Source organism: Neofelis nebulosa, chromosome 5 (assembly GCF_028018385.1).
Source record: "Neofelis nebulosa isolate mNeoNeb1 chromosome 5, mNeoNeb1.pri, whole genome shotgun sequence".
Taxonomy (NCBI): domain Eukaryota; kingdom Metazoa; phylum Chordata; class Mammalia; order Carnivora; family Felidae; genus Neofelis; species Neofelis nebulosa.
The window spans coordinates 74915633-74942803 of NC_080786.1; the positions used below are offsets into that span (position 1 = coordinate 74915633).

Below are 27171 nucleotides of genomic sequence, written 5' to 3' on the forward strand. Positions count from 1 at the left end.
ACACACACTTATAATGCCATATTACACAACTACAGTACTGTTAATTAAATAAAGCAGCCCAGTATAGTTGTAAACATTTTTAAAATGTAGCAAAAATGTAGTAAACAAGACTTGGCATGTCTTTTCTTCCCAAAACTTGCCATTACAATGCTCTTTCCATGAATAATTATTCTTCCTGGAAAAGTCTTAAGGTATATTTTAGTCTTTAAAAATATTACACTGAAATAATATGTGAAAAGATTTAGTCATGGCAATTTCACTGAAGCTTTTATTGCCTCTGTTGGTAATATGACAGGGATTGTAAGAAGCACATTTGAACTTACAGAGATATGCAGATGATAGTCACTAAAGATAATCTTGATCTCAAGTATTTTTTAGATGTGGGCACTTCTAATTTTATACACTTTACTATTTAAAAAGCAGTACATTTTAAAATGTGTACCTGTTTTGACATTTGGCAAAAAGGAAACTGTACCTGTGGTTCAATTTAAAACAAAGAATCTGCCTGGGGAGTTTACCAAAATGAAGACTGAAACACTAATGAATTAAAGCATTTCAAGGTAGGTGTAGGTGTGTGTGTGTGTGTGTGTGTGTGTGTCAGTCAACAGGTCTCTTTCAATCTCTCACTCTTGTCAATCTCTCTCACAAACGCACACACATGCACACACATACATGGCCATATGCATAAGCACTGTTTTAGTATAAAATATTCCCTGTAACCAGGCATTTATCCTCAAAATAATCACACGACATTAAACCAGTCTTCTCTTTTCAGCCCTAGTAATAGTATTGTTTAATTCTAAGATGCCATCATAGAGTGAACAACCTTAACTTTTATGCTACATAATTATATTCAAAGCTTTATGTATTTTTTGTTTATAATTACACAGTAATTATAAATGTTTAGTACCAAAATGATGACAAACACTATTTTGTTGAAAAAGGTCTTGCATTTAAAAGGAAAAGTCTGTAAACCCAAGGCACTAAGCCATGAACCAATAGCAGACTTTTAAGAAAACAATTTTCTATTGGGAAAAAAAAAAAAAAAGCTAATGGGATCTCATTTTAAAACACAGCATACTCAAATTAATCAATCTGAAAACAATACCATAACTCAAAATCTTCCAGACAAAAACAAAATAGTACATATATATATATCTTTTTAAATTTTTCATAATTGAAGTTCGTCTTTATATTTACAAACATGAAGTCAGGAAATACTGAAAGCAGCAGGATTCTTCTTTTTTTCTTTTTTTTTTTTTTTAATAACCAATTCCAGTAAACTGAATAGAAATTTTCAAAATATTCTTTTGGTAGAATTATATTCTTGAGTTAAAGTTATGATTGGAATATTAATATAATATCTATGGGGAAAGCTTTCTAGTCAGTTTCAGAACTGTGTAAATAAAAAGTAGTAGTAAGATGTCAATGTTTCTTAAAATCATTTCCACATCTACATAAAATGTACTGCTGTTCTGAAGTACATTCCTTTGATAATTTCAACACTGGACCTTATAGAGTTGTCTGGATATACCAAGCAAAATCTTTTCCTGCTAGAGACCAAAGTCATCCAACATATGAAGTTTTCCATTTTTTTACTTGCCTTACAGAAATGTTTAAGAAAGCAATAAACCCTTCACATGTCAGGAAGTGAACAGAGAAATGAGCATCTTCAGCATGAAAGCAGTTCATGGGTCTTGTAATGAAAAAAATACACACAAGAGAGAATTCTGTTTTGACGTGAAAACTGAGCTTATTTGAATAAAACAAAAAAAGGTGAAGAAACTAATTTATGAAAATAAAAGCCAGATTGGTATTTTGCATCAAGTACATGCTTGCTTGAAAATTTTTGCTCCTGAAGTATTTGGCAACCACAGTGATCAGCAGTTAAAGGAATTTCAACAAAATAAGAAGTCATCAAAAATGGACTATTTGTCTGAAAGCAGTACCTATAAGGATTGAACTTCATGGCTCATCACAACCATTTTCAAAATTTAATTCCTACTATCTTCTTATAAATTAAGAGAATTTCATTTGTGTTCCATAGTGCGCTGACAAAAAAACCAAAAAACAAAACAAAAAATAAAACCCTCATGCCTAAATTTAGAATATTGTATTGTGTAGCACTCTAAAACATTCAAAACAAATTAAATAATTTAACTTATTCGACAGGCATATAAGCATTTCAAAATCATAATGAAATCCAATTATGTAGTGCATAATGTAGACAGGAGTAGAATCTAACATTATGCAGACATTTTCTAAATAAAAGCTCCCTGTTAAGACAACTATATATAAACATGGGTAAGGTAAGTGCAGACTAGTTCTGTGGAACCTTTTGAAATCGAGGGTCTGAAACACAATAAATTTTTCAGGTAGGCACACCAAGTTATCCTAAAAATTTTTCACATTGGTTATTTTGACATCAGTTACTCTACTCACATCAACAATACATGTGATTTGCCCGGGAAAAAAAAAAAATCCCCCCAAACCAAAACACCATTCCAGATCCGGTACACTTAAATATATCACTCTCATTGGAAGTGCTATCAGCATAGTCTTTGCAACTAGCCCAAAGCATATATTTAAGAAGTTTTTATAAATTGTTTGTGATGTTCATATGTTTAATTCTTATGCCAAACTGTTTTCTGATGAAGACAGCATTGTGCTTTATGCAAGAATGGAAACCTCAAAATAATCACCATAAAGCTCCTAAGACTTATGGGAGAATAAACTAGGATGGTCCACAGATATAAGATGAAATCCACAATGTTGGAATTATAAATGTTTAGAGCGGCCCAGACTAGAAGACAAGCCCAAACCACCATTAGAAGAATGAAATACGATATGGTCCAAGATGTATCCTTAAAGTTTTGACACAACCCTCAGTCTGAATTGTGAGGATTGATCTTCAGTTCAGTCCAGCCAGCAGAAATTGACTGTGCAATTTTCCGTTGTATTTATTGTACAGACTATGTACATTCTAGAAGGTTCCTTTAGTGCTACACTGTTGTACTTTTTGTCCCAGCAATTTGAGGGCGTGCAAATTCCACAAAGTCATCAATAAGAACAGGCCATGCTCCTGGAAAAAGAAAAAAAAGTATGGGAAAGGGAAAGAAAGAAAAGCAGAAATAGGGATAACATTTTAAGAGAATCCTTTACTTTTAAAATGCCTTCCCTATAACAGTTAAAGCGTGTCATTAAAAATGACAAATATTCCCACTGAGAACACTCCCAAAATTCTAGCTTTTTAGAGTTCCTACCTAACATAGTTCTTGTATTCTCTCTGCTCTATTATTCCAATGCTTGATTAGCCCCTGAATAATAAATGATAACTCTCCTAGTAATCAATGAATAATATGGTTTTCTGAAGGCCCCCAAACTGGCAGCCTAAGAAATGGCCATGCTATAATGGCATGCTGCCAGCACTGAGAGCATAGTTAGGTAGGAAGAAAAAAGTTTCCAGGCATTTTGTGGCAAATTTACAAGGGAAATTAACAGCAAGTCTCAAACTCTATCCTATTTCAGGACAACAAATTGCTAAGAGATTTTAAATTGCAGATATGCATGCCTCTACACATCCACATGCCAACCTCCAAATCAGAAAGTTCTCCAGTTTTGTGTAAGGCCTAACAGAAAGCACAATTATCATCAGATTAGACATTTCTCACTTATTAGTAAAGACTAGACATCATAATGAAAACAAAGAGAAAAAATAATATTATCTCTGGTTAGATTACATAGTTCCAGGACACTTTTAAGGAGGCCAAGGTCATTGGAGATTTCTCAAAGACTACCTCTATTCAACAGTCTCAAAAACACATCCTGCTAATTCTCAAAGGAGGCTACATAAGTATATGTGAAGAAATCAGATCACTGCCACCTCTCAAAAGACAAAAGCACATCACTTGTAGTAGATGGTAACACCATCTTTTATACACAAGACAAAATATCAGAAAAGCATTCAATTGATAGGATTCAAATATCACATTTACTGAATGTCAATAGTACTATGGTAGACAGCTGAAGTGCATTGCAAATTAGACAAAGTCACTAAACTTGAGTTTACAATCAAATTCAAAGACAAGACAGATAATAAAAAACACAAAAATAGAAAGGACAGTAAGAAGAGTAATGAGTAAACTGAAAATCTAAAACATGCATGAAAACTACTCTGCCTTTCTGGAAGACAGGAGTACTGAGTTGGTATTTAAAGAAATAGAACAGAGATTGGTAAAGAGGACAAAGACGTTTTATATGTTCATAAGACCACAAAAAATCAGAAGACAGAAATCCCAACTCTAAGAAAAACAGATGTAGACAAGAAGGTCAAGAGTGTGTGATAAAAGAAATAAAAAAAAAAAATTAAGGAAAAACTTTCATTACCTTCTTCATCATAATTAGACATGTCATCTGCAATCATTGTACTGAAGTCTAAAAGAAGATTCCAAGTATCTTTTGGTATTGATCGTTTATGATGTTCCTATTTTTTTAAAAAATAAGCAAATAACATCCAAATCACCAAAAAGTTTCAAAACATCAGTCTAAACAATGCTAAATTCAAGAATGCAGAACCACCTGTGTAATCAAACTATGATAATCAAATTTCTCATTCTGTGTCTACTACATGCTCTGAGTTAGTCATGCTTTAAAAAACATTTTAATTTAGGGGAGCCAAGGTGGCTCAGTCAGTTAAGCATCCAACTTCGGCTCAGGTCATGATCTCACGGTTGTGAGTTTGAGCCCCGTGTCTGGCTCTGTGTTGACAGCTCAGAGCCTGGAACTTACTTCGGATTCTGTGTCTCCCTCTCTCTGCCCCACCCCCGCTCATACTGTCTCTCTCTCAAAAATAAATAAATATTAAAAACAAATAAATAATATTAATTATCTTCAGAGTAAAAATGCAGAGAAAAGATGAGCTGCAGAAAACATGAACTTACCAACAAAAATTTATTCCATAAGTCTAAGAATTTAAATCTTCCATTAAGCACTAAATTCCAGTAGGCAATGGCCATTTCTAGATCTGTAATATTAAAAATAAATTATGTATTTCTAATTCCATGAATATTTATCCCTGCAAAAAAAAAACAGGTAAGACCAAAGATAGCCAAATAAATAAATAAATAAATAATAAATAAATAAAATGAATGAATGAATGAATAAATAGCTTTTTTCCTAAATACTTAGGTTTTCAAATTTTCATACAGAGATAAGATTAAGGTTTGTATCCTGTCTCCCTCACCAATGAACAACCCTTCAGGGCAAAAAGAATGCCACTTACCTCATGGGGGGGGGGGGTTCTGAAGTTTAAATTAGATAATGTAGAGAAGCATACTTAACTAGACTGTAAGTATTAAAATGTTAACGTACATCAATGTTTCTCAACCTCAGCACTTTTGACATTTGGGACCAAATAATTTTTTGATGTGGGGGACTGTCCTATATGACATTAGCAGCATCCCTGGCCTCTACCCAAAGCTCCACCCTACTCCCAGTGGTGACAACCAAAACGGTCTCCAGACATTGCCAAAGCTACCCTGGGGTGCAAAACTGCTCCCAGTTGAGAACCACTGATGTACACCTTCAGGCTGTAATGCAAAGGACTGCTATCTACAATGATTGATCCTGGACTTCAGAGACCATTAAGAATATTGATTTAAAAATTAATCAACTAAGATTTGCTTTTTTAAAAGTTTGATGAAGATGATATAAATGGCTATTTAACTGCATGTGGAACAGAGTGAAACCATACTGCCACATGAAAGTACCATACCTGTCATGACAGAAAGACCTATGATCACTTTCAAGGAATTACACCAATTAAGATAAAGTATCAAGCTTTTTATGAGTAAATTTACATCTCTGGGTCAGAAAAAATCATATCCCAAGTAAAAGTCCTTTTAGATAATGATCTCTAAAACACTCCTGATAATCGAAGAACCATGAGACTAGTAGACTCCAAAGAGGTTCACATTTTACCTCAAAAAACAATATAAAGACCATAAAGCAAAAAATTCCCCTTCTTCACAGGACCTTCACTTCTTCAAGGATAGGGACAAAATATCCCCAAACTAGTAGACTGAAACACACAGTAGGCATTCAGAAACCAGTGAAAGAATGAACTTCCTACAGTTCCATGTGCAAATGTACTACTTACCTTCGAATCCATCATTATGTCTTCCTTCAAACTCAGTGGAAAAGGTGGCACTTTTTTCTCCTATCCAAGGATAAGCCCCTAACACCAATGTTCTCAATACATCCTGCCTCTTCAAGTACTCCTGTCTACTGATTAGTTTTACTCTCTCCCTACATCTTCAACTTTGCTTTGTCTTCTGCCTTTTCCTGCTTCACAAAGAAACGCTCAGGTTGTAGCTCCTCCCTTTAAAAAGAACTTTCTTGGGGTCTCTCATCCCCTTAACTAGCTACCCTCTTTCTCCCTCCCTTCACAGAAAATCTTGAAACAGTACACAGACTCTTCTACTCTTCTACATAATGTGCTTCTGAATGCATGTCTAAAAGTCAAATTCAGATCCCCAGGTTTTAAGAAAACTAGAAACATGCCACCAATTCCTAACCATAATACCTTTTTAATCTCTGCAGACTTCAAAGCTCTATAGACAATATTCTTTCCAGGGTCTTTAATTTTGTTCTTTTCTCTACCAACTAAACATGTAATTGTCTGCTTCAGGTGCAGTAAAATGGCTATTAGCATGCTTAATGCTTTCCTTCTTCACTTCAAATGCACTAAACTTATGAGAACTAAGCTTATTACTAGTACTAGCATTTTTTTCCTTTTCAACAAATTTTCACAAAATAAGGATAAGAAACAACAGACATAATCAAGTAACTACAAACCATGAGACACCCTATAAATGCCCATTTGTCAGGTGATACACTAAGGAAAGAATCTGACAAGGGTAGAAGTGTATGTGTATCATGTATGAAGGTTTAGGTTAACTTTTTGTAATCTACATTCACTGCCCATTTCCTAACCTCCCACACACTTTTTCATTCCATAAACTAGATTGAAAGTAATCTCTACCAAATAAACACTTTTATTCCTTGATTTGGCTGTCTGCCATATTAGACAAAATTGAATATGCCTCCTAGATGGAAAGGTCACTTCTTTCAGCTTTAATGATAGCACTCTATTATTTCCCTCTGTCCTGTCTTTCTCATCCTCTTTTACTGGGTCCCCTTCTTCCATTCACTTGATGTTGGTGTTCTGTGATACCGTGTGTCAGCAAGAACTACTTATAATCCCTGTAGATTTTTCAAACCCTTGCCTTTTTTCACATTAGACACTCAATTATCTTTAACAACTCCTAAATCTTGAAACTTGTATCTCTATATTTTAGATCCATATATCTAATTACCTATGGACTTCAACTGGGTATCCATAAACAGCTCAAATTCAACAGAGCTTAGGGGCGCCTGGGTGGCGCAGTCGGTTAAGCGTCCGACTTCAGCCAGGTCACGATCTTGCGGTCTGTGAGTTCGAGCCCCGCGTCGGGCTCTGGGCTGATGGCTCGGAGCCTGGAGCCTGTTTCCAATTCTGTGCCTCCCTCTTTCTCTGCCCCTCCCCCGTTCATGCTCTGTCTCTCTCTGTCCCAAAAATAAATAAAAAACGTTGAAAAAAAAAATTTTTTTAATAAAAAAAAAAAAAAAAATTCAACAGAGCTCAAACTGAACTCATTATCTTCCTCTACAGACCTGCTTATTTCTTCTCTCAATGTCATCACCCTAGAGGGTTTCTCAATGAAACACAATTTCGCATTGTAAAGAACTGCCCTATGCACTGAAGAACATTTAGCACCCATCTAATGCCAGAAGAAACCCTCAGTCATTATGACAACCAAAAAACACCGCTACACATTTCCAAATGTCCCCTAAAGGTGTTCAGAATTGATAAACTCCTTTCTTCCTCATCACACACTTCCAGTCAGAGTTCTTTCATTTTGGCTTCTAAGTACCTTTTAAATCTCTCTCTCTTCCCCATCCCTACTGGCAGAGCCAACATGAGGGTCCTCTTCATGTCTAGCTAAATCACCGCACAGCTTCATAACCAATCACTTTTCCTCTTGTTCTGCCTCCACTCCTTTTAAAGAACCACAGTGTTTTCATATGCACCTTTTAGACATACAAATTTGTGGTGTAACTTCCATGTTAAAATTCTTCAATGTTTAAAACAATGAGATACCACTACACACCTTCTGAAATGGCCAAAATCCAAAACACTGACAGCACCAAGTGCTCGCGAGGATGTGAAGCAACAGGAACTCTCATTCATTGCTGGTGGGAATGCAAAATAGCACAGCTATTTTGGAAGACAGTTTGGCAGTTTCTTACAAAATTAAACATACTCTTACCATATGACTCAGCAATAGCCACTCCTTGGTATTTACCCAAATGAACTCAAAACTTATGTCCACACAAAAACCTGCACATGGAAGTTTACAGCAGCTTTATTTGTAATTGCCAAAACTTGAAGCAATCAAGATGTCCTTGAGTAGACAGACAGATTATTATATAAACTCTGGTGCACCCAGGCAAAGGAATATTATTCAATGCTAAAACAAAATAGCCATGAAGCCATGAAAAGACATGGAGGAAAACAAATGCATATTAATATCGCTAAGTGAAAGAAGCTAGTCTGAAAAGGCTATACACTACATGATTCCAACCGTAGGACATACCGGAAAAGGGAAACTATGGAGACACTAAAAAGATCAGTGGTTGCCAGGGGTTAGGAGGGAGGAAAGGATGAAGAGGCAAAGCAGAGGACTTTTTGGGCAGTGAAACTTCTCTGCATGATGCTATAATCATGGATACAGGTCATCCTATGTTTGTCCAAAACCACAGAATGTAGAACATCAAGGGTGAACCCTGATGTAAACTTGAATTTTGGATGATAATGGTGTGTCAAAATAGGTACCACTGTAACAAATGTACCACTTTGGTGAGGGATGTTGATAATGGGAGAAGCTATATAATGTGTGGGGGCAGAGGGTATATAGAAAAATCTCTGTACCTTCTACTGAATTTTGCTGTAAACCTAAAGCAGCTAAAAAAATAAAGTCTATTAATTTTTTTTTAAACTCTGCAATTATTTTTCTATTGCCTTTAGATAAAATCTACAACTTCCAGTTAAATGAATTTACTTGCAGTTCCTCAAAGGTGCTATGTCGCTCACCTCTGAACAACTGAACTTGCCCATCGCCCCACAACAGACGTGGCTTCTTTTTCTTTTGGCCTTGGAAACATACACTCATTCTTCAAGACTCAAAAATTAATCATTTTTGTGAAGACTTTTTACAAACTCACCCAGACAGACTTAAAATGCTCCCTGACTTCATGCTCACAGACTAACGAGTCGATAAAAATATTTTCCAATGAAAAGGGAATACCTGAAAAGATTTAGTAAGTTTGGGGCACCTGGGTGGCTCAGTTAGGCATCCAACTCTCAATTTCAGCTCAGGTGGTTATCTCACAGTTCGTGAGTTCAAGTCCCACATCAGGCTGTGAGCGGACAGTGCGGAGCCAGTTTAGGATTCTCTCTCTGCCCCTCCCCCACTTGCTCTCTCTCAAAAAAAAGAAAAGAAAAAAAAGAAAAAGATTGTACAGGGATAAAATGTCAGTTGCCACAAGTATAGGAAAAACTGCCCTTTAGATAGAATTGTCTGAGTGACAAAGAGAACAGCCTAAAGAGAAGTGGTTTAAAATAGGAGTTTACAGTTGAGCCTCTTAAATCCCAACTCTACCACTAGCTAAGGCAACTTGGGTAACTGAGTTCACCTCTATACAATTCAGTTTAAAATAAAGGGTAGGGGCACCTGGGTGGCTCAGTCAGTTAAGCGTCCGACTTCAGCTCAAGTCACGATCTCGCAGTTTGTGAGTTCGAGCCCCACGTCGGGCTCTGTGTTGACAGCTCAGAGCCTGGAGCCTGCTTTGGATTCTGTGTCTCCCTCTCCCTCTGCCCGCCCCTGCTCACACTCTGACTCTTTCAATAATAAATAAACATCAAAAAAAGAAATTTTTCTTTTAAAAAAAGGGTAATAGGGGGCGCGTGGGAGGCTCAGTTGGTTAAGCGTTTGATTTCGGCTCAGATCATGATCTCACAGTTTGTGAGTTTGAGCCCCATGTCAGGCTCTGTGCTCACAGCTTGGAATCTGCTTCAGATTCTGTCTCTCTGTCTCTCTGCCCCTCCCCTGCTCTCTCACTTTCTCACTCTCGAAAACAAACATTAAAAAAATTGTTTTTAAATAAAGGTAATAGTACCTACTCTCACAGGGCTGCTGTAAGGATTACACGAGTTAATACGACTTAAATGAGAACAGTGCCTGGGAAATAAATATATGAGTCCTTACTATCACTATTATTTATTTTTAATAATTTTTAAAAGTAGTCTTATAGATTCTGAAGCAGTATATGAAAAGAGCAAAGTGAGCAATTAGGTAATAAGCAACAACAATAGTTAGAAGGAAAAGACAGAGAAAAAGAGACAAGCAAATAACAGCATTGCCTAAAACTGAGATATTGCAGAATGAATTCTTAAGCCCTTTAAAGTAAAATTAAAATTGCAAACAGAGGTAATCCCAGTGTCAAGCAAAATCCACAAGGGCAACGTGGAATTTCATAAAAGGTGATGAACTGAGTCTGAATGAACATGGAAATGAACTGAGACTGGATCCAAACATTGTCTGTAAAGGAAACAAAATGTTGCCAACTCATGAGAGGATGGAATGGTGATTAACAATCCTATTCACAATGTCTTTGTTTACTTAGAAATATCTTCAGGTAGCACAACATAATATAAAAGAATATAGAATATGGAGTCAGAAGATCAGAGACCGAGTCCCAGTTCTACCAACTCTAAAGTTAAGTGACCTTAACTTAATAAGTCAGCCTCTCTGACCATGAATTTCTCCATCTTTACAATGAAAAGGATAATAGGTTTTCAGTTAGCTCAAACGGCTTTTACAAGAACTAAATGGGATTATATAGATGAAAATGTGCTTTAAAAACACTCTATAAAATTATTTCTAAATAACAAAGTAAATGTCTAGCAAATAATCTTAAAATGTTTTAAATCAACTGCACAGGCATAAGATTCTAACTGAACCACAGTTCACAAGAAAATAACCTATGAACTTTAGTCTAATAAAAGTTCAGGATTGTCCTAAACATGACATGGTTGCTAAAGAACAAATGTAATTTCTGACTAAACAGAATGGACAGTCTCACAAAAAAGAACAGAGTCCTGGTGCTCTCTATTACAAACAACCTCCTTCAAGAGTATTACGTTCAGCTTTAAGTAAGAGTCTATTTTGAGAGAAACTGACAAGTTGGAAATGTGCCTGAGAGGGGATAGTAACAAGAATAACAAAGCTCTTCTCAAATGAAGAACAGTTAAAGTAATTGGAATGTTGACCCGGAAGAAAAAGAAGGGGTAAGTGACAGCAATCTTTCGATGGTCAGACTTCCTCGTACTGCAGGGGAGGACAAATAAGCGCAGTGGAAGAAAGATGTTCACTTCATAAGGAAGAACTGTGTGGTAAGAAGTAGGAGTATTCTGTGACAAGAATGGACCACTTCCTAAAACAATGTGTGTCCAAAGTAGAAACTAAATGAGCATCAGCTATGGATGTAACCTTGGATGGGTTTGAAAGGTATTTCATAAATTTTCTAATTTAAGATTCAGAAGACTACCAGAAATGGCAGGTGACTGAAGCAGACGGTGACAGAGGAAGCACCCCTATCCTGGTGTCAAAGGAAATCAGGTGTCAAGGAAAATGAGGAAATATGGAAAACACCAGCTCTCATTATAACTAGCACAGCTATTTATAAATAAACCACAGTGCTGTCACTGTCACTCTGCCAATTTGTTTTGGGCCTCACCTCCTCTCCTATGATCTTCTAATTCTTCCCTGCCAAGTACTGTAATTTAAGAGTCCTGTGAGCCCTTAGAAAGGCTGTCAAGAAAACTGTTTTCTTTTTAATTAAGTTCTTCAACTAAGCAAGTCATTACATTTCCTGACACACAACACCAATGCAAAACAAAGGGAGAAATTAGGATTTGTCTATTACATTTTTTTCTCTTTTACATTAAGAATTTTTTAGTTTTGGGCTTACAGAAAAAATTGAGCAGAAAGTACAGACAGTTCCCATATACCTCCACACCCCCCGTTTTCCACTATTTTTAACATCTTGCTTTAGGGTGGTATATTTCTTACAACTGATGAGCCAATGTGGATATACAAGTATTAACTGAAGTCCATATTTTACATGGACTCACTCTGTGTTATATATTCTATTTTTTCTTTAAATTCTAAATGTGGGATTAAACACACATAACAAAATTTACCATCTCAACCATTTCTAAGTGTATGGTTCAGGAGTGTTGGGTGCATTCACATCGTTGTGCAACCAATTAATGGAACTCTTTTTTCTGCAGAATGAAACTCCATACCCATTAAACAATTAATACAATTTTCTTAAGCTCAATACTTATTGGGTAATAAAATAAATTTTTAAATCTAATTCTGTACAGTCTTTTTTGCAATTTTCCCTATAATCCAAAATTCCAATTTACTATCATGTTAATATATCCAATATCTAGTAAAAATTTTTTTGCTTTATTTTTACCACATACAATAAAAACTAAGATTCAGTATCAAAACCATATATTCACTCCAAAATATCATTAGTTTCGTGCTCCAATAAGGGTTGGGGACATAACTAACGAAATAGATTCAGCCCATTTAAGTCAACATTTTATATTTGTAACATTTTGTTTAATCTTATCAAAATATTATGCTACCTTTCTAAACACAACAAAAATAATTATTTTAGTGTATACATGTAAATTCAAAACCTGTAATCAGTTTTTATTTGTGGGAAGGAAGGAAGGAAGGAAGGAAGGAGGAAACTAGAGAAAAACAGCCCAGTTAACTGATGGTCACAGATAATAAAGAAACTAACCCTACATATTAACCATCCAGCTTATTTTGCCTACAAAATTAGGTAGTTTCCTGCAAGAAGAAAACTCAACCTAAACTGAAGAATCAGTTGGAAATGAGGCTTCATTATCTGTCATTTTGCTTTACAGATATTTTGTAAATCTTCAATCAATTCAATCATGTTCAGTCACTCTTCAGGCCAATTCTCCAATACTAATGTTGCACATTTATCCCTTCTTCGCTAGCTTTCAACCACTTCCTCGGTATAATCCCTATTCACATAGTCCTTTTCTCAATGCTTTTTCCCTCTAACTTAAAATATAAAGAAGGATTAGTACAAGAGGCCCCTATTAGCCTCTCCAACTACTGTATCTTCAAAATCAAAAGCAAACTCACTTCCATCCCTGGGTAAGTAATTTAACCTTCCTGCGCCTGTTTCCTCATCTGTAAAATAAGGATAAAAAAATGGCTTGCACTCCACGAGTATGTATCTGGCAGGCACATGCCAGGTGATGAATTACTGAATGAAAGAATAACTCTTAAAACCGCTAAACATGAAATGAAGAAGCGTGTGTACTTAGCACACTGCCAGGCACACTGCAAGTGCACATTCAATGGAAGATACTGCCATCGTCAAAATCTTCAGTGCATCCTCATTGTCCACAAATTCCAATTTAAACATTTCTGTCCTGTTTATAAAAGAAGCCTCTGGTTATCGAGCCTTACATCTCACCAACTTAATCTCCAAATAAACATTCCCACTAGCATCACATCAGTGTTTTCTCTCTTCTACAAAGAGGCCAAGCTTATTTCTCAAGTTTGAGACATTCATTCTTAACCATCCTCTCAAACACCTTTTATCTTCCCTTGCCTAGCCAAATACCATATCCTTTAGTTTAACATCCCATCTTGCCCAGGAAGCACTTCCCAACCATTCCTCCTTTTACTCATTTCTCCTTTTACCTAACACACTCTCACACATGTTTATTATTGTGTCTTACCTATCATTAAATCTTTCTAGGTAAACTGTAAATTACACTGTAGCTTTTACTTCCATACCCCCTAGCCATCCCCAAAGCAAGTGTATGGATATTACATACAGCATAAATTGATTGACCTAAACTGTTAACAGTGGAAGATTATGGATAAGATTTCTGGTTAAAATTATAAATGATAATCATCACTTTTATTCTTTCTTATAGCTTCTAAATAAGTCCTAACCAAAAAGAATAGATTTCTCTGGCACTCTATGACTCAGAAATCTTACAATGCTATTTCTACAGATCCACGCTGAAATAACTTATGATCCTATGATCCTATAAGATCTTCTAGATAATATATAAAATATATATAAGTAGATAAATGTACAAATGTATGTCAGAATTTTAACAATTATTTTCTATATTGCAGTTCTTAAAAAAAAATCAGTAGTTCAGATATGGTATCCAGGGTAACTTATTATTGAATGTCCATGGTATTTTCTGATTAACTAGAAGTTCACTGTTTCTGTTTTCCAATAATTGGTATTTTCACAATGACTTTATGCTCAAAACACAAAACTTTCTACTACAAATCAAAAGTGACACCATCAATGTATTTGAATATATTTGAGACACCAATATAATTTTTAAAAATTCTTACCTAATCCTTTTTGTCCTGGATTCTTTGCAAAATTAAAGGTAAACTGGTAAAAATCCTTAAATCGTCCTGGTTCTTTCAATTCTTGTTCCATCTTGGGTATCTGGGCCTTTAGTTTTTCTATGCTGTCACATCTACATTGTAAAATTAAGAGTATAAAAGATTAGCTTTTTCACTATAAATTAAGGACTAAATTTACTCCTATGACAGCTTATATTTCACAGAACTTTTTAAAAAAATCAGTTAGTTGAAGTTTCATCCTTTTACATTACATAAACAAGAATGGGGTCAGCTAGAGGAAGAAAAGGTCTGGAGTGATTCAATATCAGAATTACTATATTTAAAAGAAATGAGCTATTACTTCCATTTATGTAATTCACTGGACTATCAACAAACCCAAACTGTAGGAGTCAGCTGCAATGAACAAATGAGAATGTACGGTAATCACCTTAACAATCACTAGATTAAACTGTAGCGGATACTCTTTACATGGTAACAAGTCACAAGTCCAAGTCCTCACCACTTGCTTAGGTGAGGAAGGAAGCATTCCCTTGAAAATGCGTTGTTATACAAAGCCTAATAGTAAGTATCAGCTGAGCCCCCTTCCATCTCCAACTGGTTATCTCAAATCGGTATTAAGCTTTTTCTACACTTGCGTTCAATTTCCAAGGAATTGAAAGGGTCTCTGTACCCATCTTACTTTCCATAAAATAGCCTGAGGGCAAAAATACTCTGTATGAATTCCACCAACCCATCATCCCATTTTCCTTCTAATCATTTCTGCTTTTATTTCCCTTCTATGTTCGGAACACCTTCCAACTCATTAGTTTGTAGATGACAATTCTGATTTGGAAGTTCATTACATTTTATGTGAATTCAGTTTCAAATGGAAAAGGAGTTCTAATGAAACCTGTCCTAGCATAGAAAATTCCAACAAGTTCAGGATAGGACTGGCTTGGGAGGTAGAACACAGTGTCTAGGCCAGCTATTAATTTATTGCTCCTCAGCTTTAAACCTACCCTTCTTTGCCCTATTTCATGACTATCTGCAGTCGACTACTAATCGTTAGACAGTTTTTCTTAGAGCTGGCTCACTGGTAGGTTCTACCAATAGAGGGCGATGAATGGATGGAAGAAGAAGGACCTTTTCCTATCCCAGTTTGTTTTCTGCAGAGAGCAAGGGTTTGAGTGTGCTCGGAGCTCCCAGCAGTGTTCACCAATGGTGGCAACTCACAGGGCTCCGCAGCAAGTGGCCTCTAGCCAGTTTCTTCTCTACCAGAGTGGCAGGCAAAGCAAGCATCACAGGCACCGTGTTCCTGCAGCAGCCACACCCTCCCCTCTGGAGGTCTGAATCTCAGCCTTGCAGGGATTTCTAGGTTCCTTCCTAGTTCACTTCCCTCAGCCACAAGGATGGCAGCAGCTTCTTGCAACTGCCACCGCTATTATACCTTTGAGGTTTTTTTTACCCCTTTTACACAATACAATGATTTAAAAAAAATTTTTCTGTTCAAATTACTGCCATGGTTTTTGTGTTGTCCGGACCCCTGACTGATTACAATGTCCCTCAGGCTCAAGAATCAGAATGCCTGGGTTCAAATCCTGACTCTAATCTTTAATTAGATCCTTACCTAATTCTACAATTTCTCTGTACCTCACTTTCCTCATCTCTAAAATGGGTCTATAAACACAACTTCTCTAACAAAATTGTTGTGAGGAGGCAGGTGAAATACTAAACTTAGCATAGTTCCTGAAATAAAATGAATGTTCAACAAATGTTAGCCATTATTACTCATCATCCACTAAAAACAGAAAGGGCAGCCTGTTACCCATCCATAGACTGAATACTTTTTCATATTCTCATTAAATAGAGACAACTAGACACCGTAAGTAAAATCTCTACCCATGACTTTTTAATGTATTGGTCCCAAGACATTTAGCTAATCAGCTGTCAAGGTATAAGTGGAACAAAAAGTGATTATAACTTCCAAGATTTTACATTCTAGGAGTTTGTTTATAAATTCAGAGTTCACAGAACCTCACATTGAGAAATGAATTATAGCTTGCTCATTTCACTTATGAATGTTAAATATTAAAGCATAGTGATTTATTTTAATGCTAATGAACCTCCCCCTTACAAACAAATGATAAAAGTATAATGCAAATGGAATAGGCTGAACTACACAGATAACTTGACAAACCCAGAAAACTATGTAACATGGGAAGGAACTAGTATATTTATACCAATGTTTGTAGGCTGGTAAATTTTAAAACTGACATTTAAAAATTCACAACACAATTCAGTTCTACATAGTAATTCTCATAGTAATATACCTAATTTCCTGTGGTAATAATATACTCACCCTAACTCTGTCATGCCATCCATGAACTCCTGTTTGGAGAACTCGCACTGTGTTGCTGCTCTGAACTTCCACGCAATGATCAACACACTAATACTGGCTGGATCGAGTGCCAGGTCATCACAGAACTGCTGTATACCATCTATTCCAATTTTATTTTCATCTTGAGGATCTTTAAAAATAACAGTGCAATAGTAAATTAGTGTTATGCCTATAACCAGAAAAAGTAATGCTTTTTATTCCATTAAAAAAAAATCACAATAGATCAGAGATATGAAATGATAATATTCTAACAGATATTTTCCCCCTATATTATTTAAAGCCAGTTTGTCCCTTAACTAGCAATCTTAAGATGAACAGGAGGATACACACACACACACACACACACACACACACACACACACAGATGGGCATTTGATATTTAAAAGTTCCACTTATTCACTGATTCATTTAATCATGTGAAAGAATGTCCCATACTCGCACACATTCAGAAAATCAGACGCTCCTGTACAGGAAAAAAGGATTTTTTTCTGAACATATCCATATTTTGTTTAAGTAGGCATTCTAAATTTACACTTATCGGGGCACCTGGGTGGCTCAGTTGGTTAAGCATCTCTGACCTTGGTCTCGGCTCAGATCATGATCTCACAGTTCGTGGGTTCGAGCCCTGTGTTGACGGCATGGAGCCTACTTGGGACTTTGTCTCCCTTTCTCTCTGCCCCTCCCCTGCTCGCTTGCTCATTTGCAAAAATAAACATTAACAAAAATTGTTTCAATAAATTAACACTGTTATGTACAGAATTTGTTTTCTTAGAGCAAAGTTCATTTTACTATGACAATCATTTCTTAAGAGAAAATCAGAAAAACTATAAACTCTGCAATTCAATCCCAATCTCAACAATATATGCATCTGTTGTCCAAATTAAAGAAAAAATTCAATTATCGATATTTACTCATCAGACAGCAAAAATTTTTAATGTAATAAAAGGAGAAAGAGGCACTCATATAGTGTGTGGTTGTATGTGATTTTATAACATCTCTAGGAATAAAAAACACACATATCTTTTGACTCTGGGGGGTGAGTTAAGGATAAAACATAATCCCACTTTTGGTAAATTTTTGAAAGAAACTGTACATATTTCTGTATAAACATAAAAGACGTGGAAGGACCTACACCAGGCTATTAAATATTAGTTCCCTGAGGAAAATAAAGAAGGAGAAACTATTAACTTTTTCTTTATTCATCTATTATATATTGTTTAACTTTTTTAAAGTGAATATAATTCTTCAAAGGTTGTTAAAATTATTATGCAGGTTTTCTTAAAATTGGTTCAGCTGAGTTTTATAAAAATGAGGGGGAAAATCCAGGCCCCCAGTCACTATTTTCAAATTGGATCATGGGGGATGAAAAAAGAGGGAAGATAAGGGAAGAAGAAATAAAGAGGCTAAGAAGAAATTTTAGTGAAAAGAAGAAAGTAATTTCTCTCAGATCTCTTGAAGTAATTCTAAGATCTACAGAGCTCTGTAGAACACATCCACCCAATTTATATTCTATGTATGTCTGATTCCTCACAAGAAGCATGCAACTGTGGAAAACCTGGTTCAAAACATTTAGTCATAAGCACTCACCTTTGTATCTATTGTATAGTTGTTCTAACTTCTTCCTGTCCAATGATCCTTTTACACTCTCTCGTATATAAAGTTCAGGATTTTGGAAAAAATTGTCTGTTGCAACATCTAACTTCCAGTCATTTTGAGACAGACAACTTACTGCTGTTTTTTCACTAGATTGTGTGAAGATCATAAACTGACGAACTTTATCCTTCTGCGATGATTTCAACTTGTTCTATTAAAACCAGAAAATAAATTGAAACTCTACGTAAAATCACAGATGACTAAATATTTCTATATGGCTGACCATTCTTAGTAATACTTTTCCTCATAAAATATTAAAATATTTTGAGATTTATTTTTGATCTGTCAATCAAAAAGACAAATTTTTTAATGTGAAACACAACATTTGGTATTATTTTACAGAAAAAATTAAAAAGTAAAGGAAATTCAACCACCTACATTTCTCCTAAAGGTGGATCCTGATCACATATATAAAGGCTCTAGAAGGGAAGTACAGCTACTCTCACAATCTTGACCAAGCACAAAGCTCTAAAGGGATACAGAAGGAGTGTTGGGGAAGAAAGTGACACTATCTAGCCAGCCAGAACAGTCATTGACCCCAGGGAACAAGGAGATTAACAGGTGTTAGCTGCAGTCCTAAAACCCATTATAAAGGATAGAGGGTACAATTCTCCCAACCCCGCCCCCTTGTTTTCTTGCTATTTTACCAAATGTGAAAAAGCAACGAAATATGAGTACCCTACATTTCTCCTGGCGGTGTTCAGGAACCAAGATAATTATCAAGAGAATTTCCTCATATTTGCATTCAAATAGAAAGCAGTGAAATATGAACAAGTACCCTGGATCCTTCCAACGAAGGTAATTTTTAATAGAATTCTTCCTTTTTGCCCCTGAAAGAATCGCCTCTTTCCTTCCGCCTGAGCCTAGCAGAGGCACTCTCCAAATAGCCTCTATACTGTAATAACCTCTTCTCACTTGCCTTATGTTGACACAGATTCATTTCTCATCTGACCTGAACCCTAAGCAAAATAAAGCAGGGCAATTAGACCCACTACTCTCCCAGTATCAAGAACTATGTTCTCCCTCCCTTCCCACCCCAATCTGGTCTACTCCTGTGCAATTTTAGCCTCCTCACTATTATTCTCCCCCCTACCAAGTCCTTAACACCATCTCTCAGCAAAATACTTGGGTTCCTGCCGAGCTACTACTGGAAGGGGAAAAAAGCACATGAGTAGGACACACATTAATAGATAGAAACTGTTCTGTAGATGAAGCAACACATCTGAGAACCCCAGAATCTTTGATCTAGCCCAAACTGATAGATCACAAACCTCAATCCCCTGATTGTACAGATGAGAAAAGAGACCCAGAAAGTTAAGGAATTTGTTCAAAAATCACCCAGGTTATTATTAGTAGAAATGGGACATGAACAGAAAGATGTCATGAATCTGAGTCTTGGTAATCTTTCCATAAACCACACTGCATGCTGTACATATTTATAAGCCCTTTGAGATTTTCAAGAAAAAGACTACCAAAGTCTAAACCCAGGATAGGTTCCTGATAGGCCAAGAAGTAATAAGCAATTCCATTCCTGCAAAATATTTCCACCTATTACAGAGTAAAAATAAGAATATGTAAAATCAAATATGAAAAGCAACCCCATGTCTTGCAGTATTAAAACTGTTTATGCCCTGGAGTCTGATTTGTCAGCCACACTCTTCTCTCTCTGTAAATATGTTATCGTTTAGGATTACAGATTAAAATTTCAACCTCTGTTCTCCATTAAAGAAACTACAAATTCACTAACTTCCTGTTACTTTAGTAATAACTCTAATAAAGTAATAACTTTAGTATAACTTTAGTAGTAACTCTGGAGACCAGATAATTTGTACCACATTATACAACCCATCTCTCAGATGTCTAGGATTCTTTGCTTTTGAAAAATATCTCCTGGTGATTTATTATTCAATTGCAACAAACCCACAATGAAATCAAATGCCAAGGAAGATACCAGTCTTAGAGGAAACCACGTTGATTTGTTATTAAAAACTATTTTTAAAATGAGTATGCTTTTTTCCCTTGAGAGATATAGTATACTGACATATGTTTTAATCCTTCTTTGAAGAACAGGGAAGTATCTGACGGTCACTACGATCATCAGTGACCACTGTATAATGTTGTACAAAGTGTTGGGAAATTAACCTGGAAGTACACAGGCCACATCCAGGAAATTGCTTTTTAATTAAGCCTGAATTAACTTCTCTGTATTAACTTTTCCCCATTCTCCTAAAAGTTGGAGGCAGAAAAATAATCAGGATTACTTGGAGTTTCATCATACAGTATTAAATTCAGTGTTCTGCTCTCTGAAATTTGAAACATTTTTGTTGAAGAGAGCAAGGAGAACTATAGCTTAAGTCACTTCTGCAAGCCAAAAAGAACTGTTCAGTTTATAATGACTTCCTGCCACAGTGCCAGATATTAGAAAATTGGGGGAACAAAGATAAAAAATCATCTTACCCACACAAACTAGTAACAAAATTATACAAATGAATTATTTAACTCCATATCTTATTTGAAAAAAAAGTATATGTAATAAATTATGCCTACATGTAAATTAAACTATTTTAACTGGTTTAAATTTCTAGTATGTGGGGCAATATCAGTACATTTTAAGAAAAAGGGCTGCAGCTATCCACTTTCAACACCATAAAGGCTAATGAATGATACCTGGTGTAGAACTGACTAGATGGGTTCCTGATAGGCCAAGAAGCAATAAGCAATTCCATTCCTGCAAAGTATGGTAAGTACCCTCCCTTTTGGTACTTATAATGTACTCTTACCATTTTTTTCTCTCAGTTCTCTGTGCCTAGAATCAATCTTAAGCATGTGTTTCCCCTCTACTAGGGAAGATCCACTCAATTCCGTAATCTCAAAGGCTGTCCTACAGTAAAGCTAAAGTGTACTACATATATACAGCTGACCCTTCCCACATCTCTAGAGCCCTCTAACAGTCCTACTTTTTTTCCCAGGCTACATGGGAGTACCAGGCAAAGTTTTCTGATTTTGAGTATGGCATCAAAGGTTTAAATTTCTATCAACTTAAGGAAGAGAAAAAGGGTATTTAGCCAGCAAAAAGAAAATTATTTCATAGGGGATAAGAGGGTGGACAGAAAACTGAAAAAGAAAAAAACAGATGGATTTTCTCTATTTCTACTACAAATGCAGTGGGGATCTTCCTAAGAGCAAAAACATGTGACAACTACAATGATTCAGCACTCATAAGTATATGTCATTCACTTTAAGATTTATTTAAAAGGAACACACTAGATAAAGCATTAAATAAGATGAGACAATACAATCTTCAGTACTCAAATATGAAAATTATCTAAATATTGTCAAATTTTCAAGGAAATTCAAGATTGAAATAAGTAAAATGTGTGAAATATAGGATATATTCTGATTGTTTTTAATTCTAGCAACAAAAGAGAGAGAATGGAGGCAGGGAGGAGAGAGGGGAGGGGAATAGAAAAAAAGAAGTGTTGTCTTTTGTAACAGAAAGTTAATTACAATTGTATGTGGTTACCAAAGTTAGAAATATTACTATAATCTGGACAGTAAAAAGCATTTATTTGCTCATCTTTTCAAAATAAAAAATGTGGTAATCAACACATATTGTTTAATACTTAAATCCAGCACGTCTGCAATTTTTTTCACTCAATGTATGAAAAAAATTTTTTAAGAAATTTATGAATCACATTTAAAATAACAGTTTATCTGGAAAACAATAAACACAATACTCTGGATGTAGCCAAGTTATCATGTAGTCAAGTACATCTTACCACTGATCCTATAAAGTCTATAGCGATAGAAGAATGGAGACAGAAATGCTCTACAAATAAAAATAACAATGATCACGATGTTAAGAAATTCCTCTTATTATTGCCACGAATAAAAATAATGAACATGTAGAAGTATTTCCTAGTCAACTAAGTCCTAACAATTCCAAAATGGAAATGCTTTTAAGCAATATTTTTTAAGCAAAAAATTAAAACACATTTATATCTATTATTCTGAATTTTCAACTTCTCACCCTTAAAGTTTCAAATTCATTCTGAACTCCAAAAAGAAAAATACCAAGGTCTTTATATTTTAAATGAATTAATTTTCTAACTCAATTCTAGTTCTCTCAGGATTTGATGAACCTAGCTCCCAAAGACCATGCTTTAAAAAAAATCAAAACACTGTAATGATCACCCATAGTTCTAACAGCTGTGTATAGCTTCTCATGGGTTTACCATCTGATTAACATTTTAACTTCACCTGAAACTTAGAAGAGCTAGTTTAAGTCCAGAAAAACCATACCTTCCATGTATGATACACAGTATTCAGCAGATATAACCAAACGTTACCCATATCCCAAACCATTCATCTATGAAAGACTTTTCCATGAAATTACAGGTCTGAAGTCAAAAGTGCAAGGAAAAAAATCAATTCAACTTATGAGACTACCCACTCCTGGAGAAGACTTTCACCTAGGGGCAAAGTTCTGCAGGAAAGCCAGACTAAGAATCTAGATAGGAGAAGCTAGAAATCCTCTTCCCCTCTACCTGCACAGAGAGGCAATATATGATTAGTGTAGAGTAGTGCAGACTCTCAAACCAGACTGGCAGGATTTTAATCCCACCTATGCCTCTTAATTGCTGTGTGACTTTGGGAAAATTACTTAACCTCTCTGTGTGCTTCAATTTCCTCATCTGTAAACAGGGTGTGAAGGTTACATAAATTCAGGCTAAACTCTTAGAACTGTACCTGACACATATATGGTAAGGAGTCCTTTCAAGTCCATGAAGAATACTCCAGAGAAAAAATAATAATTTTATGCAAATAGAAAAATATGATTAACAATCATAATCAGAAAACTAGCAACTAACATTTGAGTTCCTGGTGGGTGCCAACACTGTGCTAGGCATTTAAATTACTAACAATCCTTCAAGGTCGTTATCACTGATTCCATTTTACCAATGAGAATACTAAGCCTCAGAGTTCAATTTATCTAAGGACAGACTTCTCTAAAAAGTAGTGGAGCCAGGAATGAAACCATGGTGCCTGGCTTCAAGGCTTGCAGTCTTTCCATTTACTCTATATTATCATCAAGTGAAAGAGAAAACAAAAAGTGCAAAAGTGCAACCACTGACTAATTATGTGTGAACTGGAAGGAGGAAGGGAATTGTGAGCTAGATTTCTTCACCTATTTTTATGGAAAAGTTAAATAAGTAATCAATTGACCTTTCCCCATTCTAATGTAAACAATTTGCATTCTGACTAAAAAACTGTCCATTAAGTATTCCCTCACAACCTAACTAAAAGGCTAATTTAGGGATGAAACTTCCCTTTTAGAAGTTTTTAAGGAGAGGAGAAGAGGGTGATGGGTTATTTTTTAAGAAAAGTTAGTTTTTTTAAAAAAGTAATTCAACAGAAAGAAAAACGTTTATTGTCATATCATAGTCTATTTTTAAAGATAACCACAATCTACAGCTTTAAATGTACAAAGATGGAAAACTGGGGGGGGGGGGGGGGGAGACACTGAAACTCAGGATTTCCTTTTCCAATGACAAGGCTTGAAACCCAGAGAAAATACAAATACATGTATAGGTTATGCCCCCAAAATATAAGCAAATGAGTACAATTTCAAATATTCAGCAAAACAAAAACCAGTATTATTTTAAATTATAATCTGCAGTTTAGAATAATTATTTATGGTTAGGCCTATGCCTCTTACCATTCATCCAAAAACCTTCCTGTACTTTCAATGACAAACCCTTCTCTAAGAGGTGCTATACCAATGCTAAATCAAACATGGAATAATATACTATGTAATACTGTAGTCAATGATGTTTCAAATAATAGCAATTCACTGCAAAAAGTATTTCAGAAAGTACATTTGTAAGATTCAAACTGGTTTTGTATGTTGCTAAATTTTGTTTGGTTCTATATGATTTTCCTCATAGGTTTTTAGAAAGTATTCTGGGGTGCCTGGGTGGCTCAGTTGGTTGGGTGTCCAACTTCAGCTCAGGTCATGATCTCGCAGTTAGTGGGTTCAAGCCCCGCATCAGGCTCTGTGCAGACAGCCTGGAGCCTGGAGCCTGCTTTGGATTCTGTGTCTCCCTCTCTCTCTGTCCCTCCCCTGCTCACACACTGTCTCTGTCTCTCAAAAATTAAAAAAAAAAAAAAAAAAAAAGTTAAAATTAAAAAAAAAAACAAAAGTATTCTGGGGGCTCCTGGTTAGTTCATTCAGTCAAGCATGCAACTCCTGATCTCAGGATTGTGAGTTCAAGGCCCACACTGGGGGTGGAGCCTACTTAAAATTTAAAAAAAAAAAAAATTTTTTAATATATAAATTTAAAGGATTTTCTCCTCCTCACCCTAAGAATTAATAGATTATTCAAAAGATGACTTCCACTGTAAATGGAATAAATGTTTTGATTTTAGCAACTGTTTTGACTATTAAAAAGTTATTTTTGTCAAATCCTGATTATCTAGAACAGGATAGAAATAACACCCTTAAAATACTTGTGTTAGCCATCATATTTCAATTGATTCTCCCAATCTTATTACTGGAATTTCTAACAAGCAGTCAAGGTAGCTAATTTAAACTTACTTCTCCTCTCCATAAACATCTTCTCTAAAGAAATCTCGAATTAACAAAAAGATTACTCAGGGAAAAACAAAACAAAAGAACAAAGAATGAATTAAATAAGATTTTAAAAGTTCCATAGTTAAATAACTTATAATAATGACTAGCATTAAAAAAAGTCATGTGATATTTGTTTCATAAAGAGAATAAATGATCCTTGAAAAATGAAATCTCCTAATTCTAAGATCTGGTATCTATTCAAATCCTAAATCCAAAAATATTAGAATCCTATGAATAATAAATGAGCACTCTAAATGTTTACTGAAAATGAAAATACCCTAATATAACAAAGATATGGGCCATGAACTTCAGCAATTTATCTGCTGCTGAATGCCATGTTCAGTGTTGAGGGATTCAAAAGTGTAATGCAACAGAATTCTTTAAAGAACTCTAAAAGTAGATGTCTTAAAATTTTACAATACAAACAAGCAGTCTAAGCACTGTTAGTGATTAGGTATCAACTACTTAAAAATGGATTCAATAAAGTGATGAAAAATGCTTTACTGGCACTTTTCTCTTGTTTTTGCTTTTTCTTAGGTGGGGTGTGTACACCTAAAATGAGTAGGTAAACTAGACAGTCAGCAGGTTATTCAAGAGCTTATTTGTGTCCACAAAGCAACTGAATCCTATTTGGAACTATGTCTCTTCATCATATGTCATGGCTAATGCTATCAGAACTTGAACACCACACACCGAAATTTAAAAGGAAGTTTTCTCACAGATTTTCATTATGCCTGACCCAACCTATAAGGCAATAATGGAAACAGCCACTTGACTGAAATAAGCTCAGCTTTTTTAAAACTTACAACAAAACACCACCACCACGAGAGTTAATTTTACTTTCAACTTTTTTACTGTATGTACCAAAAGAGTGTTAATTTTTCAATTACTTAGATGTTTACATCAGATCATTTCATTTGATATAGGAAAAAACTAGGTCACTACAAAATATGATAGGGAAGAAACAAGAATGAAACTAATCAAAAATTTCACACCTATACTGAAAGAGTGCCTGCTAAGTTTAAAAAAAGAAAAGAAAAGAAAAAAAAAAGGAGGGTTAAACAAAGTATGTTAATCAGAGACCAGGCTTCTAAACCATGCTCTGCCACATACTAGCTCTTTACCTTGGTCAAATAATTTAGAACCAGTAAACCTCCATTTCCAGATACATTAAAAGGAGGTAAGAGTATCCACCTCATAGACTGGAGATTAATAAGTTGTGAATTGTCTGATTAGCAGACACAATGTTCTTAATAAATGTTAATGTCCTTCTTTCTCCCCAAAGGTCCAATTTTCTGCATATGGTTATTAAACTTCGTACAAACTACTAGAACACATTCTAAAACAATCTACGGAAGAGGTTTCGTTTTTATTAACTAGCATGGTTAGGTAAACTCAATGGTCAACTAGTTTTTATTAAATATGAGACAGTCATCTTAAACAGAATTCAAAACCCTCTACACAGAAGCTACATGGTACAGAAAACTATAATAAGGGTTATTTTTAAAAGGGTTGCTTTAAAAAATAATTATCTACAATATTATAATCCGACACTATGGGAGAACAGAAATAGTCTATCATACCACTCAAAATCTCTCAGCGGCTTCCCGTTTCTCTTGGAGTAAAAACCCAGTATCCTTACAATTCCCAACCATGCCCATTTCCACCCCTTCCCACTCAGATCGCATCAGCTCCAATGCCCAATATGCCCTTTTTCCTCCATACACAATGCTCCAGTCACTGGTCTCACTGTTCCTCAAATTCTACCACATTTCTGCATGGCTTAATCCTTCCTCTCCTAGTCTGCTCAAAATTCACCTCATCACTGGTGCACACACCACTACCCCTGTGCCCCCAATTCCCCTCCTTAACGCTGCTTTTCTCCCATA

At 35.4% G+C, this 27171-nt stretch overlaps 1 protein-coding gene across 3 annotated transcripts in view; it reads right to left on the reverse strand.

Annotated features, from left to right (window-relative positions):
• Positions 1-240: 240 nt before the first annotated feature.
• The window catches only part of DCUN1D1 (defective in cullin neddylation 1 domain containing 1), a 34576-nt gene continuing 7645 nt past the window's right edge, over positions 241-27171 (reverse strand). For all 3 annotated transcript variants that reach the window (XM_058730618.1, XM_058730616.1, XM_058730617.1), the window contains exons 2-7: positions 18583-18799; positions 16957-17125; positions 14601-14731; positions 4941-5023; positions 4387-4483; positions 241-3082 (exon numbers count right to left, since the gene is read on the reverse strand). In XM_058730618.1, the coding sequence (XP_058586601.1) occupies positions 3003-3082; positions 4387-4483; positions 4941-5023; positions 14601-14731; positions 16957-17125; positions 18583-18757 (735 nt within the window). In that variant the 5' untranslated portion in view covers positions 18758-18799 and the 3' untranslated portion in view covers positions 241-3002. The remainder of the gene's footprint in view (positions 3083-4386; positions 4484-4940; positions 5024-14600; positions 14732-16956; positions 17126-18582; positions 18800-27171) is intronic.